The sequence below is a fragment of the Cucurbita maxima genome, unplaced genomic scaffold (genome assembly GCF_002738345.1).
Source record: "Cucurbita maxima cultivar Rimu unplaced genomic scaffold, Cmax_1.0 Cma_Scf00013, whole genome shotgun sequence".
Classification (NCBI taxonomy): domain Eukaryota; kingdom Viridiplantae; phylum Streptophyta; class Magnoliopsida; order Cucurbitales; family Cucurbitaceae; genus Cucurbita; species Cucurbita maxima.
This window is the reverse complement of record NW_019272029.1, coordinates 1,519,432-1,537,327: the sequence shown is the minus strand read 5'-3', so window position 1 is coordinate 1,537,327 and position 17,896 is coordinate 1,519,432. Positions and strand designations below refer to the sequence as shown.

Genomic DNA, 17,896 nt, shown 5'->3' with positions numbered 1-17,896 from the left:
TTCTATAGTCAAAGCATTTATTAAAAAGCTTTTAGGAATGGATATGGAACATTGTATTAGCTATTAAGAGAGCTCGAGTTCTTGGAAACCCTAACATAAATATAATTTAGAAAATTTGAGGGAGCATTTTCTTATAATATTTTTATAGTCAATAGAAGGAAAATTCAAACCTACCCCCCATCAGAGAAAATTTCATACATTTTAACCATTTGAGCAATACTCATGTCAGTTTTGCTCATAAATTGTATAGCTCAACGTTAAGAAACGAAACTCATGTATTTCAATATATAGATATACTTATCCAAAGTTAACTAACCCTCGAGCTACACAAGCTCAAGCTTATAAAACTCCCAATTTAGGCTCCAATATATAAATCTACAAACCAAATAAACATAAGATAAACTACCTAAGTTTCTAGTTCCTAACTCTTCTTCGTTCTTGCACCATCCAAACACAATGCTAGCGATCCTAGAATTTTCAATCCCAAACGTAACAAATGATTAAAAAATCTACAAAATTGAGGAAAATCTAGAACGCGAAAACGACAAAGAAGGTTAAGGTGGACCCTCCGTCTCTAAAAGTGAATGAACAATTGTTCACATAGGTTGACTTTTGAGGGAGGTTCATGAACTTGAACCCCTTTTGAAGAGGGAAAATGAATGGACAAAAGTGGGGTTTTGACATTAAAAGAAAGGGATTCCCTTTGGTTTTGTGTTTTATTTTTTTTCCCCCACTTTCCCGTCATTTTGTGGCTTTGAATTCCATAGCCCGTTCATTATTCTTATGGCCAAATAATTCAAAAACAAAGATGGTTGATGTCCTCATTCTACCAAACCATAAGTTTTTGTTGATTTATGTTTTTTTTTCTTGAAGATTGGGAAGTTAGAGATTGTTTCAGACTGTTCTAGAAAGAGACTTTGGTGAAGAGACATCTAGAAAAAGGTTGTTTTTCCAAAGTTACTTTGGAGAAATGACCTCTTTTTTCTTTTACATAATCGAGGTCTTCCTTGTGTTCATAGTTCTCAACATTACGAAGTTATGAATAGTGATATTAAATAATGTGTTCACTTCTTTAAGTTGCACAGAAATTCTCAAAATTATGAAATTTACTGAATCCTTCAACTTCCGAGTTATGTAGCGAGTTAACAAATTATCACTGTATTAAGTCAGAAATCTTCTATTTGATCCATTATAATGTAGTTTCTTCCTCCAAACTGATATTGACATGAGCCTCGTGCTGATTTCGAGGTCCATGAGTGACCTATCAATGACCTAAGTTTCTTGAACTGTAATAGCAGGGAAGAATCCATAGATTACTTGTTTTTTTGGAAGTTCTTTTATATCCTTCGTATGACTTGGTGTATAACCAATAATATGAATTTCGTCCTTGCCTTCCAAAGCTCTGATCAAATTGGTAGACTAGAGGAAAGGTGTGCTAGTAGTACTGAGTTGGTATGGTTTTTGTGATATTTTAGACCCGCCCTAGTTGTTCGGGTTGTAGATCCTGATAACCCAAATAATCTAACCCAACTCAAACAAACCCATAAAAATTATGGTTGGGTTGGTTTAGTTCACCGAGTTTTAATGAAAACCCAAAATTGCCATCCTACCTAGCTTTTAATATACTCTATAGAAAGGGTTTGGGTTATAAATATAAATGAGCTTAAGAATTTTGGGTTAACAATAAATTCATGAACTTCATGGCTATCTATTATCACAAGTTTGATTAGTTCAACTTGAAAACCGCTCAATCTATAACCCAACCCATATGGGTTGGGTTATCAGTTTCTTTGAAGGCATTCTTCCTTTTGTGGCAGGTTGGTTTCTTTGCAGTTCTTTGGGCCTTTGGCCTGAAAGGAAGAATAAAGTTTTATAACGATTTGGAGAGCTTGGGAGAAGGTTGTTAGGAATTTCCCTCTATACTAGAGCCTGCAACAAGCTAAACAACACGGATGCAGATCGAATAGGGGGGCTACTTTTCTATTGATACTAACTGGAAATTACCAACCATTACAAGCAACGGTAAGTCAGAAATTAACCAAACAGAAATCAGACCTCACCAACTTTCGAGAGAGCTGGTAACCTCTCTGTAACAGTCCAAGCCTACTGCTAGCATATATTGTCTTCTTTGGGGTTTTCTCTTTCAGGCTTCCCCTCAAGGTTTTTAAAACGTCTCTGCTAGGGAGAGGTTTCCACACCCTTATAAAGAATGTTTCGTTCCCCTCTCTAACCGACGTGGGATCTCACACTCTCCTACCCATGAGCCCTAGCAACACAATTCACCTAGAGCCTAAGTGTACCCAAAGCCCAAAATAATGATACCCCACCTCGCCTTACAACGACAATGCATCCTCACTCCCCCTATAAGTTTGGGTAACTTGAGGTCATACTGAGGTTTGGTCGTTAGCTAAGTCGAGCCTCTATCCCGATGTTGGCCTCCAAGGACTTCTCTAATTACCTTTTACATCTTATTCTTATGGATTAGAGCTATGTATCATTAGTAATAACAAACGTACATATGTGTATATATATCCAAAACTATATGCTATAACTATTACCACTACACTCACAAACTAGAATTAGGTCCAAAACCATACAGTCACTTTCACCAAAATGAAGCAGAGTAAAATCATGAACTAGAAGCACAAGTTGCAACCAAAATCACCTAGTAGGATTAGGTCCAAAAGCATAACCTAGAACTAGAACATAGAACAGCATGTGCAAAATTGAAACCGCAGGACACAACGAAAATCAAGAAACAGAACTGCAATCTACTACATGAACTTTTTATGAATTTGGTGAAAGTTCTTCCATACTCTACATGTTGACGACCAAGTTCATCAAACTTAACTTGTTGGTTAAATATTTAGCAAGCTCAGCCTATTACTTGGCAATTCAGCCAATCTCAACTTCCTACACTGCCAAGCGAACTTCAGAAGCATTCATGCATACAAAATCTATTGATTTACAATTATTTATGATATAGAAATTAGCCATTTGTTGCTAGACTCATGATATCTCATTTACTTTTTTTATAAAGAGAAAGAAGAGAAAAAAAAAGATGGCTCGTTCATTAGTGATAAAGAGACAAGTTAGAAATAGAAAGTGAGTAGCTTTAATGATTGTTGCTGACTATGATAGGCAAACCAATAATTTTTCAAACTAGTGTTTTTAATAGCTCATGCTTGCTCGAAAAATTCCATTCCCTCCAAAATAAGTCATCTAATAGTTAATTGGTGAGTTTTTGCTCGAGGGTCACTTTCTCTCGTATCCATAAGCTATTACAAAAAGGATTGATAGACTATACTACCCCAAACAAAATTACAGATGGAAGCACTAAACCATTCTAATAGCTTTCGCAGTCCAAAAAGGAGAGAGGAGGACATGTTAATTTTTTAAAAGAAAAGGAAAGAGGAAGAAAGGAAGTTTGATACTTTACACATGCCTCCATGGCATTGGGAACAATATAACCCAATCATAATCGAACGGAAAGATTTTTATTGCTAGCAATAACTTTCAATCGTTACAATCATGCTTTGCAATTAATCGAATGATTGAGGTACACTCTTTCTTTCATTATCTCCTCAAGAAGACAAAGGCAGAAAGTGGACATTCAAATGCCAAAATGAAAGGCGAGCTAGGAGGATGAAATTGTGTTTGCCATACGAACTAAGTTTGGTTATTTTTACTTGAATAAAGTATTCTCTTAAGAATGACAAAGGACTTTGAATATATGAAATTTAACTGAACCTCTAGAATTCAAAATAGGGTAAATTACTTGTGAGATTCCACATCAGCTTGAGAGGGGAACCAAACATTTCTTATAAGGGTGTGGAAATCTCTTCCTATTAGACGCAATTTAAAACCGTGAGGCTGACGACGATACGTAATAGGCCAAAACGGATAATATCTGCTACCGATGAGTTTTGACTGTTTCATATGATATTAGAGCCAGACACCGAGCATTGTGCCAGCAAGGACGCTAGCCCCCCATAGGAGGTGAATTGTGAGATCCCACGGCAGTTGGAGAGGGGAACGAAGCATTCCTTAAAAGGGTGTGGAAACATCTCTCTAGTAGACGCATTCTAAAACCGTGAGGTTGACGGCGATACATAATGAGCCAAAGTGGACAATATTTGCTAGTGGTGGGTTTGGGCTGTTACATACCCACTTCTCTAAACAATGTTATCTTATCTATTTGCCCATCTAGCCAAATTGGAGAGAGAGAACATAGATGATACAAAGATAGAATAACTTGTCTAAAATGGAGAGAAACAATAGACAACCGATGTGAATGTGACATCTTGCACTGGTTCTTTACAGTATCTAGTCTATTCATTTTACATGCTCGCCATTTGCAAGTCTTGAAAGCAACAGGCATTGATAATGTGGATCCAATCAGCTTTTTGGCCACAAGTGATATATGATCTAAATTCAAGTGGAGTAGCTATGTAATCATTTCATTGTGGTCCCAAAAGAAATTGCACATCAGACTGGGGAAAAATACGAGGGTCCAAAGAGAACTTACCCAGCGCTGGTCATAAAACAATGAGCTCCATTCTAGACAAACTCATCAAAACTCATCTTTACAGGCTTCCAGATCCTCATCCCAGGGATTCATGAAACCAAACAATAAAGCATCTACAATCAAATCAGAGGAAGAGTAAAAAATTCCTATCTGATTAAACAGCCAAAAGTACAAAAAAGAAATCCAGAAACGGATGGAAAGAACTGTTACCGTAGATGAATATGTTGATCGCTCAATTGCTGCTCCAGAAATACACAAAAGAATTGAACGGAAGTGCAGAGATTCCTGATTGCTCAAATGAACGGCCACAGCTATAAGCAACAATGTCCATTACAAAATAAAAACACAAACAAACGAATCGTTAACCAAAATTTACGTTTCCGAAAAGAACAATATTCAGCAAAGACGAAGAAGAAACGCTCACCTCTTCAGCCCAGCTCTATTGGTGGAGGAGAAGAGAAGAGAAGAGAGCAACATGAAAATGGTACGCGCGAAGCCAAAAATGGCCCGTTCAGTTCTTCCGACCGCACCCCGCGTAATTCCTTAAAAAAAAAAAAAAAAAAAATAATAATAATAATAATAATAATAATCCATTTACTCTCTTTTCTTTCCATTTTCAAATTTGTTTAATAAATTTGTTAATTTTAAAAATATCAAATATCTCTGACATATTAAAAATTTATAAAATAAAATCGTCTCTTAAATATAAAATTAAAATTAAAATGTATGGCTAATAATACTATAAACTTTTAAATTTGTCGAATATATTTTAATTATTTAAAATATAAAATAAGTCAATAATCTATCAAATTTCAAATTTAGTCCGGTAATAAACAAAAATATTAATAATCTATCCAATTAAAAATTTAGTCGGCTAATAAACATAAATATGCACGTTCAAAAATTTACTAATGATCTATTAGACTAAAAGCTCGCACTTATTTGATATAAAATTAAAAATTTAAATATCCGATAAAGTTTATGACACAAATCCAGATTGGACGCAAACTCAAAAATTTTAAATAGGACGTTTTAAGGCCCGTAACCAAATAGAGAAAAAAAAACTACTCAAACTTGTAATTTAATTTTTAGGAGTCGTTTGGATGGAATTGAATAGGGTTGGGATGAGTCGGGTTAGAATCTCTTTATTTGGGCATAATAGTATCATCTCGTATTATGAACATTTAATAGTAATTTTGTCGTTGAATTTTAAACTCGAAAATCTCGAGATTTGACTTTGGTAGCAATTTGGTATACGCCATAGTCTTTCACAACAACCTTCTATTATAAGCAATACAATATGACAAGGAACACAAAATAACATTATAGTTATAGACATGAAGGTTGCGTTATCACAAAACATGATAGCCAACAGTGCACCACGTCATTCCCTAATCATGTGTCATAGACACTTACCAACGCCGACATGACACGTTTGGTCAAGTTCAATGATCTTGACCACGACATAAAGAAGGAATTAATATTTTTTCGATTTTATAGTTTTTTTTTTCAAGAATATTCATTAAAATTTCATCACACGCACACACACACATATATATATATATATATATATATATATATATATATATATATATATATATAATATAAATAATAAAAATAAAAAAATTAATTTGATAAGAAGGCAATTTAAGTAGAAACAAAAATGGTAAGAGAAATGGAAAATTCACAAAGCGCTTGTTCAACGCGAGGAACGAGGAGTTATTAATCGTCCACAGCACACCTACCCATTTCGCCCATACCCACTACTAATATCCATTCATTATCCAATTCCCATACGAAATTCAACTCATGAACTGATATTTTATCTTCTTCCTCGCACAATCCATCTCTTTCCCACCACACAGGTTAGGTTTTCTTCCCCTTCTTCCTCCTTGCGAGTTATATGCATGTTGTTTGATGTTCGTCAGCTCTTAGAATTGAATTGAATTTAACCCAACTTGTATGAATAAATTCATTTTCTAGTGTGAAAGAATGTCAATCGAGGGGCTAAGTTATTGATATTAGTAGATTGCCCATTGGGATTTGGGATTATGGGTTATTTTTACGGGACCTGATTGAGCTTTAATTGTTTTTGACGTAATTTCCAGCAATTTCTTAACAGATCATTTGGGTTTTCTTGTTTCTGGGTTGTGGGAAACAGCTATGGAATGAAGTCGGGGTTCAGATGAGGGTTAATCTGAAGTTTTACGAGTGTGGCCATCGACATATTATAGGGTGTTCTTGAACTAAGATGTATGGTATCCCAAGCTGGGACACCATTGGTGATATGGGTTACGCTTTGAGTAGACTAGAGATTGGTTCTGATTGTGATGGCGACATGAGTATCAATGCAGCGGTTGAAGGTCAAGTGTCCAATAAGCCTTTGAATTATTTAGATGATGAAATTGCACAGCTTACTAGAATGAAATCAGGGCCTAGTTCACATTTGAGTCAAGTACTGCCTGGGAAGCGGGAGGTATATATTTCCCCTGTAAAAATGTTGGCGGGCCGGGAATGTAACTATTCAGGGAAGGGAAGGTTCTCAGCTGGAGATTGTTGTCACATTTTGAGCAGATATTTGCCTGTTAATGGTCCATGGCTTGTGGACCAAATGACGAGCCGAGCCTATGTCTCGCAGTTTTCGTCAGATGGTTCTCTATTTGTTGCAGGATTTCAGGTACCTCCGAGCAACCCTTGTATTAAATGTTAATATTTGAAATCTCGTTGTGGCTTCGGATCAAATTTGGTCAGTTGGAGAACAAAATTTAGCTTTGTAGCTCTCTCTCTATAACTTATTATTTTTTGTTTAATAATTTTGATCTTTTTCGTTTGTCCTAATTGTACTATTATCTGTGTTGTTCCTTTCCTGTTTTTAGTTCTCATAAATGAGTTAAATGTGCATAATCCTTGTAGTGTCTATATTTCCTCTGTCGAAAAATTGGCTCGTGGGAGATTATTACCTTGTACTGTAGCTATTAACTAATTACGAGGACATTTGTTGGCAGGGGAGCCACATTAGAATTTATAATGTGGATAATGGGTGGAAGGTTCAAAAGAACATTCTTGCAAAAAGTTTGCGGTGGACAATTACTGATACATCACTTTCTCCTGACCAGCATTTCCTTGTAAGTGTTTACTCGAGAGACTGTATGTGTATCAAGCCTTAGGTATCTGCTTCTGTTGCACTTTGGCATTATAGAATAGCTTGTTGGCTATTTATCTTCTCTAGTTATCTAACATTTGTTTGGGAATAAGTAATTATTAATTGTAATATGTTGCATGTCTTAATTCGCAGATTCTTGTGCTTGAATTTTCAATTAACTTAGTTAAAAATCTTCTTGCATGTCTTTACGTGTTACTGTTTGGTTGCTAAGGTTTTTGTTTATTTTGCTTGGTTAATTTTGATAAATTACAAATGTACATGTCTGGTCATAAAATCACAAGATTACGGAATTTTGGTTGTTCGTGATTGGGTTGAAAACCTTGTTTCTTAACAATTGGCTGAAACCCCATTGAAAGAATAGTAGCATTATCATGATGGAAAAGCATCCTTTTGATGTTTTAGGATGAATTTATTATTCATTGTTTTTGAATAATCTAATTTATTGGTCTTGTTGTTTAAGGTCTATGCCAGCATGTCACCAATCATCCACATTGTTAACGTGTCATCCGCCGAAACAGAGTCTCTGGCAAATATTACGGTATGGGTTCAAAATTTACTAAAATCTGAAATTTCAGTTGATATCGTGGATTGAAATATATTTCTTTGATGCTATATAACTCATATTATGTAATGGCATAAATCCTTGGCCAACCTCTTGTTTTATTGACTGTGATTCTCCGTACTTTGACTGTTTAGCTAATGTACTTTGGAATGTTGGAAGTATCTTAGCTACAAAAAGAATATATATATATATATATATATATAAGTCTACTTTAGTTGTTGGCATCTCTCTACTATCTGAGACCTTATTGAACTTCTAAGACTATAGGAAATCTGGATTTTTCATTAGTCATATTGAGTACCCTTTTCTCAATGTTAATTTTCTTGCTTCATTTTCATATTAAAACGATACAGGAGGTTCATGAGGGATTGGATTTCTGTGCACATGGTGATGGAAGAGATTCTTTTGGAATTTTCTCTGTGAAATTTTCAACAGATGGACGAGAACTTGTTGCTGGAAGTAGCGATGATTCTATATATGTCTACGATCTTGAAACTAATAAGCTTTCGCTTCGAATTTTGGCTCACAGAGTAATGTTCTAAATCATTCTCTAGTATTTACACAATATGCCTCATGTGCCTGTAGAGTTTTTTTTTTCCCAATATTTTGCTTTATTGTTAGTGCATGCAAAGAAAAAAAAAAAAAAAAAAGAAATAACTTTAGGCATTTTAATGATTCAAACTGTTACATTTCTTGTATTCGTAAAAATCTGTGATATCCAATTGTTAGGAAAAAAAAATGAAGAAAGAAGAACTTTTCATTCTCCCTTGCTCTTTGATTTATCTAATTTATTGGCTTTATTGTTTAAGGTACATGTATGTTTTCTAGAGTTGACCTGATAGGCTACCTAACCTCAAATTTATGCAGAAAAGTACATCTTGCAATGAATTGCGAGACTTACTGAAGTTCTATATTCGAACTACTGAATAATTCCAAACTTTCTTTTGTAAGATGACATCCACAAAAGAGCAACAACCTGAATTCCTTTGTCCATTTACTACTAGACAGTTTGTCTGGTGTCACTGGTTGGGAGATGGTTTGATGATTGGTGATATGGTTGACAGTCTTAATCCTTCCTGTCAACGTGTGTCTAATTTGAATATCCTATACAGTATTCATGTAATTTTCCAGATCAGTTTGGTCTCCCGACATGGTTAGAAACATGTTTATGATGGAAACTTCGTGTGTATTCCCGAATCATTTTTTTTGGAATAGTTTCTGAAGGCTGTTCTTTGTTTTTAAGTATTGTTGCAAAAAAAAACATACTTTTATTCTTGTCTTTCCTTTCCCTTCTATTTTTATTTGTTTTGAAGTATCCTTAACTATTTCTCCCAACATCTACTGACCTTATATAGGCTAGAAACTTTCTGAAGCAGACAAAGAATTGGTAAGTTCAAGAGGATTCTTACCAGTTCATATACTAATTCTCTCTGTTGCACCCAGCGTTTTATTCATCTTTTATTTTGTTTCGAAAAATATTATCTTGTACTTCACTTAATCATCTTCATGAGCTAAACTTACTTACCTGTGGAGGAATCTTTGCATATTATGTACCTGCTGAGTTTTTTGTTAATTGTTTCATTACAAAATTTCCTTGCATTCTAAGTTTTCTCTTATTGGGTGCACAGTCTGATGTGAATACTGTGTGTTTTGCTGATGAAAGTGGCCATCTGGTTTATTCTGGAAGTGATGATACTTTCTGTAAGGTACAAATCCGCTACAACTTCGAGGACATTTTGCTACTTTTTGTCAAAGATTGACCACTTTAGTTTAGAAGGAAGCGTATGAATGTTTTGTTCCATTATTTAACAAATTTCCAATTTTTCTTGCATGAATCTTGGAGTGACTTTAGGCCTTGCAACCATAGTTTTCCCAAAACTTAGGAATTAGCCGAACCCAATGGTTTCAATCACCTAATGCAACTAACTATTTGCTAATCCTGAAAGCGTGCGGGCTCGAGGATTGTATATTTGAGAAGTTTGTTCTTTTCCTTGTATTAAAATGATAGATGTATTTTTGTAGGTGTGGGACAGACGCTGCTTTATATCTAAAGGTAAGGCTGCAGGGATTCTAGAAGGACATGTCGAAGGTATCACATTCATTGATAGTCGTGGGGATGGTCGATATTTAATTTCCAATGGTAAAGACCAGACCATCAAACTTTGGGATATCAGAAAGATGTCCAACAATGCTACTCAGTACGTACCCTTTTGATACTCTCTAGATATGCACTATATTTATACCTTTTCTTATTAGTCATTCTGGGTATTTGTTTCTCATCTGATGCTAAGAAACTGAGGGTCATTTTGTTTTCTCTGAGTAACTACTCTTCTACCATCATGAATTATTTTGTATTTCAAACGAGTTCTTATGATTTTTCCCCTTAATACAAGTGTGCTTGTTGTCTAATGCAATGCATGGCTTGAAAATAAAACACGAATAATAAATCAAATTGTATCGGTTTTGTAAGGAACCTTAAGAGGGAGTAAAAATCTCGGTCTCCACAATGATAGTTTATTTGAATTGTTTTTCCTATAAGTTGAAATATGGCAAGACGGCTCGTTTTTTGAAGACAGTAAGTATGGTATCTTTCCTAAAATGGAAACTCTTTTCATTCATGAACAACCCTCCTCTTTTGTTCCAGCTACAATAGGCCCAGAAACTATGATTGGGACTATAGATGGATGGATTATCCACTCCATGCAAAAAATTTGATGCATCCACGTGATCGATCTGTTGCTACATACAAGGGTCATTCAGTCCTGCGAACGCTTATCCGTTGTTATTTCTCCCCGGAATCTAGGTGAGCTTTTGTGGCTGCAACTGCACATTTATGACTGTATTACGACCAAGATGTTAACTATTTGCTCTGCTGCATGAAAATATTACCTGTGAAGTTTTGCATTATGCAGTAGTTTGTGCTATGCTATTTAAGCTTTGTTTCAAGGAAGTATTAATTTCATTCGATATCGGCTTCATTTTTCAATAGACCTTATTTTATTGTGAATCAAATTTCTAGTTATCGTGCTAGATACATTGAAGATGGTTAATAGTTGAGACTATATTTTTATTTCCCCTCTGCAGCACCGGCCAGAAGTACATCTACACCGGATCTCACAATTCTTGCGTTTATATCTATGATTTGGTAAGTCATTTGACATTTATTTATATGCATCTTATTTTCGTGTGAGGTTTTAAGTTGACGTCGGAGCCGGGAAATTATTTAATTTATACCTCCGACCCTCCTTAGTAATATAACATCAGAATATTAGTCCGATGCCACGCACATGGAAACATTTATTTATATTACTACTAATGTGCAAATGCAAGGGAGTTGGTTATACATAGGAGTGGAAGGGGAGGAAGGTAGGCAATGATTTAATTGTTTATGCTTAAGTGAGAATGCTCGAGAGGGCGGTTCTGATAGAACCCGACATATATTAGATTAATGTGAGGTACTTTGACTCTCCCTCTTTTGACATCACTCAAGCTCTGATTCAACCGCAGGATTGCCTGCCTTCATCTTCTAAACCACTCTATTTATAACAAAACTCTCTTATAAACTCTGTCTAATTACTAACAGTCTCTTAATATCCCAATAACATTCCTATCAGATTCTAAGTTCCCGGATATTGGGAGTTGCCGTACTGCTTTAGCTTATATATTTCAATACTTGCTCTTTTGGTTTCCATTCAACAATGTTGTCATTTGCAGATCATAACTTTCTTGGCTTGTGGACTAAGTCTATTGGCTTCATTGAAATCTCTTGCTGACTTTCTAGGACACGGGTCATAGCTGAATCACTGGTTTACCTTAAAGTTTACGGAACTCTTTGTTAGTTAGCTCACTTGTTGTTTCTTATGCTGAACACAAGCGAGGAGAGTGTTACTAAGTTTTTGGTTCATTATTATATTATCATGGTTTTAGAGCAAGGATTGTGTGTTTAAACTCTTGAAATATCATTTTCTATTTAATTAGTATCAATAGTGTGAGATCCCACATCGATTGGAGAGAGAAACGACTGCCAGCGAGGACACTGGGCCTCAAAAGGAAAAGCCCAAAGAGGAAATATCTGTTAGCAGTGGGCTTGGGCTATTACAAATGGTATCAGAGCCAGATATCGAGTAGTGTGCTAGTGAGGACGTTGGGCTCCGAAGGGGGGTGGATTGTGAGATCCCACATCGATTGGAGAGGAACGAGTGTCAGCGAGGACGATGGTCACAAAAGGAAAAGTTCAAAAAAGACAATATTTGCTAGCGGTGGGCTTTGAGCGGTTACAAATAGTTTTTTTTTGTTTGTTAATCATTGGATTGTGAACAATGAGTATAAAAATTATACATCCGCTAACCTATTTCTGGTCCTAGAAAATTGTATTCCATATATCTTATAACATTTTTATTTAGCATTATCTTTGTTGTTCTTATGTCCTTTGTAGTTAACTGGAGATCTAGTTGCAACACTGAAGCATCATAAATCACCAGTAAGAGACTGTAGCTGGCACCCTCAATATCCCATGCTTGTAAGCTCTTCATGGGATGGGGATGTTGTCAAATGGGAGTTTCCAGGCAGCGGTGAAGCACCGACTCCTCCGAACAAGAAGAGAGTCCGCAGGCGACATTTCTATTGAAAACTGCTGAAGAAAACTGTAAGGCAAGCTCTTTCTGGTGGATTATAGCTTGGCAAATGCAGTATATCTTGCTCTGTGATGCATGCATCCTATCATACTCTAAATAAGATGCAATTAGTATGCATTTTATATCTCACCGTTGCAGTATTTTGTTGGTTCTACTTAGACGAATCTTTGATATAATGTTTCTGTCTATAATCTATGTGAATAATATGATATAATACATACATACATACATACATATATATAGTGTATAAATTTGTTGAATAATGATCAACAAAATGGTGGAAATATATTTCTTCTTAATTCTCACCTTTTATTGTTTTTAGAGTAGGGATAGAATTATTATTGTTCTTATTTCTGCCGGTGCCACCCACTTCTAGATTGTTAGATTTGTTCAAAATATGGTAGAAAGTTAGATTTGGGTGAGATTCTGTTACATTTTACTTGTACTGTGAGATCCCACATCGGTTGGAGAGGAGAACGAAACATTCTTTAGGAGGGTGTGGAAATCTCTCCTTAGCAGATGCATTTTAAACCTATGAGGATGACGATGATAGGTAATGGGTCAAAGCGGATAATATCTGCTAGCGGTAGGGTTGGGTTGTTACAAATGGTTTCAAAGCCAGACAATGAGCGGTGCCAGCGAGGACGTTGGGCCCCCAAGAGGGGTGGATTGTGAGATTCACACCAGTCGGAGAAGAGAATGAAACATTTCTTATAAGGGTGTCGAAACCTTTCCTTAGTAGACACGTTTTACAACTGTGAGGCTGACGACATTACGTCATAAATATCTGCAAACGGTGGACTTGGAGCATTACAAATGGTATCAGAGCCCGACATCGGGCGGTGTGCCAACGAGGACGTTGGGCCTCCAAGGAGGGTGGATTGTGAGATCCTACATCAGTTGGAGAGGAGAATAAAACATTTCTTATAAGGGCGTGAAAACCTCTCTCTAGTAGATACATTTTAAAACCGTGAAGCTGACGACGATATGTAATAGGCCAAAGGAGACAATATCTGCTAGTGGTAGATTTAGAACGATACATGTATGGATGAGAAAATGGAGGTGATATGAAGTGACCGGAATGATTTGTTCAGAAAGAAAGATTTATGGAAACATAACTAGACTACCAGTACGAGTTAGTGACCTTCATTAAATGGTCTTGTCCTCTTTTGTCACAAGAAAAGGATCTAATAAGTTCATTAAGGTTAGCTAAATTATTGATGGGTAACGAACTCGTGCTACCATCATTATTGCTGTTATATGGCAGTCGAGTAGGGTCCCGAGACTCAATATCTATCTAGCTAGGCCCCTCCTATCACGTAAGATGTACGCAGGTCACTCGATATTAACTTTCCATCAAAGGTACTCAAAAGTGTTGAATATGAGAATTTAAGAGACAAATAATTTTGTGCAGCAGGTTGAGGAGGAGGCTGTAAGAAAGAGCCACACATTATTGAGTGTGCTGATAATTGATAGCAGTTGGTCCAACTCCTACTTCAAATATAAAAAGCCTTTACTATAATGGTTTACCAATTATTTGCATTTGTTTTAAATTTCTTGTGAAGCAAAGCAAAGAATAATAATACACGACAAACATGTTACGGGTTTCGATTCAGTATGGTTGAAACTTGTGATATCTTTGCAATGATTTTCAATACGTTAGTTTGTGTCGTTTATTTCTTTTAGGCGACTGTTAGTGAAATCATATTAACGTTATTTAATTATTTGTAGCTAATGAAAGTAGTATTAAGTTAGACGATCACTTGTATGGGACTATGGGACAAAGAGCAGCTCAAAATTGTTATGAGAACCGATTATAATGAACTAGAAAGGAAAAAAAGACACAAAACATCGAGACATGAAAAGATAAACTATTTATTTAATAATAGAATATGACCCGCTAATCCTACTTGTGGAAGAAACTTTTGTAAATTATTAAGAACCCTTTGAATAATTATGAACATAAAAGGTAAAGTAGATTTTCACTTTCTAAGCGATTAAGAATCTTCGCTTAATAATTATGGTCCCATTTATTCAACCTCAACCCTTTTTCTCTCTTAACCTTCTTTTTAGAACGGAAAGAAGGTATATTTAACTCGTTTATTTTATGTTAAGTTGCATGTTAGTTCTTTAATCTTTGTGTTGGGTATTTATTAGATTCATGAACTTTAACTTTAAAATGTTTACTAAATTGAATGTTCAAGTATGAATCAGACAAGTTATAATATCTAAGAATCTGATAGACATAAAATTAAAAATTAAAAGAGTCTATTATACATTGACCTTAATAATGTTTAGGAACGAAATGCATAGAAAAAAAACCCTAATTCTTCTCTTTAGCATCGTTCAACCGATAATAGAAGAGAGTTTTAAAAAATAAATAATAATAAAATAAATCAAAATTTATACATATAATTGGAGAAACATTCATAGGTTTCCTCCAAAAACAATTACATAAATAAGAAGTTTTCTTATTTTTGAGCCTAAACACAAACAAATAAACGAATATTTAAAAGTAAAAAAAACACCACTCCCCCTCCGAGATTTGTGTACATTCATTAATTAATTATCCAAAACTATGTAATTTATAATTTTAAAAAATCATTTTCTTTTTTCACCTTTACTTACTTTCTTCCACTTATGCCCCTGATGTAGTATGTGAATTTCCAGATTTCACCCTCTCCACTCGCCGCACTGCTCCGTCGGCCTGGTTTTCTGTTTGCCGGCCTTCTCTGGGCACGGCGTCTGTATTGGTGGCACCATACAATTGTACTGCAAACATAAGGAGCTACTCAGAGGAATCTCCGCCGTCGGATTGATCTCGATTCCGGTCAGAAAATTGTGCTGCAGATACAGAGTTTGAATATTCGCAGCCAACAATCGATCCACAAGGCTGTTTGGAACTTCACCGGTGAAGCGGTTGTTGTTCAGGTAAAGATTCTGCACGGAGGAAAACATTGCCGATACTGGACCTGAGAAACGGTTGTAGCTGAGATCGACAGTCGGGATCGCCACCTGATCAACCGGCTGGATCGGGCCGGTGAAGAGGTTCCGTTGCAACTGGAGGTTGACGATCGGGAAACTGAAGATCTGAGTTGGAATGGTTCCGGTGAACTGGTTCATGCTGAGGTCGAGGTAGTTCAACTGGTCGAGGCGGCTGAGGAGGCGGAAGACGGGGCCGTTGAGGCGGTTCCATGAGAGAGAGAGGTAGTTGAGAGAAGGCGGAAGAGAGTCCGGGATAAGAGGCCCGGTGAGATTGTTGTGCTTCAGATCAAGACGATTAAGGCTACGGAACGGAAACATAGGGACTGAACCTGTGAGGCGATTATGGCAGAGGATGACATTGGATAACTCCGTGATCGTTCCAATAGATCGAGGAATTTCTCCGGTGAGTTGATTGTAACTGAGGTCCAGAGTCCTCAAACTCCGAAGCTCGCCGAGATTCGCCGGGAGAGTACCAGCGATGAAGTTCCGACTGATAGCGAGAAAACGGAGGTTCTTCAGTTGGAAGAGAGACTCTGGCAGAGCTCCAAAGACTCGACCAGGAACAATGGTGAACTCCGTGAGTGCTGAGAGCTTGCCAATGGCAGGATCGATCCGGCCAACCAAACCAGGCGAACCAGCACGAGGATCCCCTAGGTTTAGGGCAACGACCTTATCAGAATCACAGAAAACACCAGCGAAATTACAAGGATCAGCCGTGAAATCCCAAGACGCGAAGAAATTAGAACCCGGCAAATCCTCCAAACCCTTCCGTATCGATTGCAGAGCCAAAAAATCAATCGGATCCACAATCGCATCCGAAAACCAACAGCATTGCACCAAACACAACAAAATCACAACATAGCTTCTCATCCGCATCCTCAAATCCCTCTGCTTCTTCTCCTCCGACATTAGAGCAACAGCAAGCTCTGATAGAGAGAAACCAACACAAACACAATACAGTTAAATAGTGCAACCAACAGGATACTTCAAGAACTCTTTCCCGTGATAAACAAACAATAGGTTGAAAATGAAGGAGATATCTCGTGAGAAACCTCTATATTAATGGCGGAAACCTGCAAAAAAGAGATCAAAAACAAAAAGAACTCCCAAACCGCGAGATCGATTAGCTTCAACAAGACGCAAACAGAGAAAAGATCACAGAATCCTCAAACAAAAAAGAAGAAAAAAATTAAAATTAAAATCAAAATCTCCAATCTCTATACTGGCTTTGCTTTTGGAAGAACTTTAATGGCTTGAGAGAGAAGATTCAATGACTACAGCCACAGCCGCTCTCAGTTCTCTGCAACACCAAACGAACCAAAAAACGCTTTTCTCTTCTTCCTTTCTTTAATGGCCGAATATTCATTTATTTGTTTGTTTATTATATTTGAGGGGGTTTAGGTTTGGAGGGCAAACGGTTGTCCGAGCCTGGAGGTTTGGATTAAGGCTTTGGAGACAGTGGTCACGTGCCGGAGATGGTGGGTTGGTTGGGGAAGAAGAGACAGAGAGGTCAAGAGCGTGACGGCCGTGAGCTTTTGGTTGATGTGGACTTGACGGCGTTAAGTTTATAATAGTCACGCGAAAATGCACGTTGGTCAACTATTGAATCGAAAATGCTTCAACAAATACTATATAAAACAAATACCATATAAAACAAATACCACATAAAACAAATACCATATTGATTGAAATATATTTTTATTCCATTTCTAGAATAGTAATTAATATTTTTTGGAATAAATTCAATTTTATACATGAATATAAAATATCTATATATATCTCAAAATTAACTCATTATATATTTAAATAAATAAGGATAATGGGTAAGAAATGATCAGTATTGCTCAGTTGTTGGTAGAGCAAAGGATCGAAAATCCTCGTGTTACCCGTTCAAATTTGTCACGAAAATAAATAAATATAATATGCCAGAAATGGCCAGTATAGCTCGGTTAGTAGAGTAGAGGACTCAAAATCCTCGTGTTACTGAAAATGATTATTATATATATATATATATATATATTAAA

The 17,896-nt window shown here is 36.3% G+C and overlaps 2 protein-coding genes and 1 long non-coding RNA gene across 5 annotated transcripts; 1 reads left to right on the top strand and 2 right to left on the bottom strand.

Moving 5' to 3' along the window:
* Nucleotides 1-4,233: 4,233 nt before the first annotated feature.
* On the bottom strand, nt 4,234-5,057 carry LOC111488849. The gene is made up of 3 exons (XR_002719280.1): nt 4,953-5,057; nt 4,739-4,839; nt 4,234-4,641 (listed from the first exon to the last, which is right to left on the bottom strand). It is a non-coding gene; the product is annotated as an uncharacterized LOC111488849 (long non-coding RNA).
* A 1,153-nt stretch (nt 5,058-6,210) lies between these two features.
* LOC111488821 (LEC14B protein) lies at nt 6,211-13,119 on the top strand. Of its 3 annotated transcripts, none has more exons than XM_023136748.1 (10): nt 6,211-6,393; nt 6,690-7,205; nt 7,534-7,653; nt 8,152-8,229; nt 8,607-8,783; nt 9,882-9,959; nt 10,276-10,451; nt 10,898-11,056; nt 11,338-11,398; nt 12,689-13,119. In XM_023136748.1, the coding sequence occupies exons 2-10, from the start codon at nt 6,780-6,782 to the stop codon at nt 12,878-12,880; spliced, it is 1,467 nt and encodes a 488-aa protein (XP_022992516.1). In that variant the 5' UTR covers nt 6,211-6,393; nt 6,690-6,779; the 3' UTR covers nt 12,881-13,119. The 3 variants fall into 3 exon arrangements, with proteins under 3 accessions (XP_022992516.1, XP_022992518.1, XP_022992517.1); XM_023136750.1 differs by having other exon boundaries at nt 6,651-7,205; XM_023136749.1 differs by having other exon boundaries at nt 6,637-7,205.
* Nucleotides 13,120-15,268: 2,149 nt separating this feature from the next.
* On the bottom strand, nt 15,269-17,238 carry LOC111488825 (LRR receptor-like serine/threonine-protein kinase ERL2). The gene is made up of 2 exons (XM_023136757.1): nt 16,925-17,238; nt 15,269-16,798 (listed from the first exon to the last, which is right to left on the bottom strand). The coding sequence occupies exon 2, from the start codon at nt 16,779-16,781 to the stop codon at nt 15,561-15,563; it is 1,221 nt and encodes a 406-aa protein (XP_022992525.1). The 5' UTR covers nt 16,782-16,798; nt 16,925-17,238; the 3' UTR covers nt 15,269-15,560.
* Between the last annotated feature and the right edge of the window lie 658 nt (nt 17,239-17,896).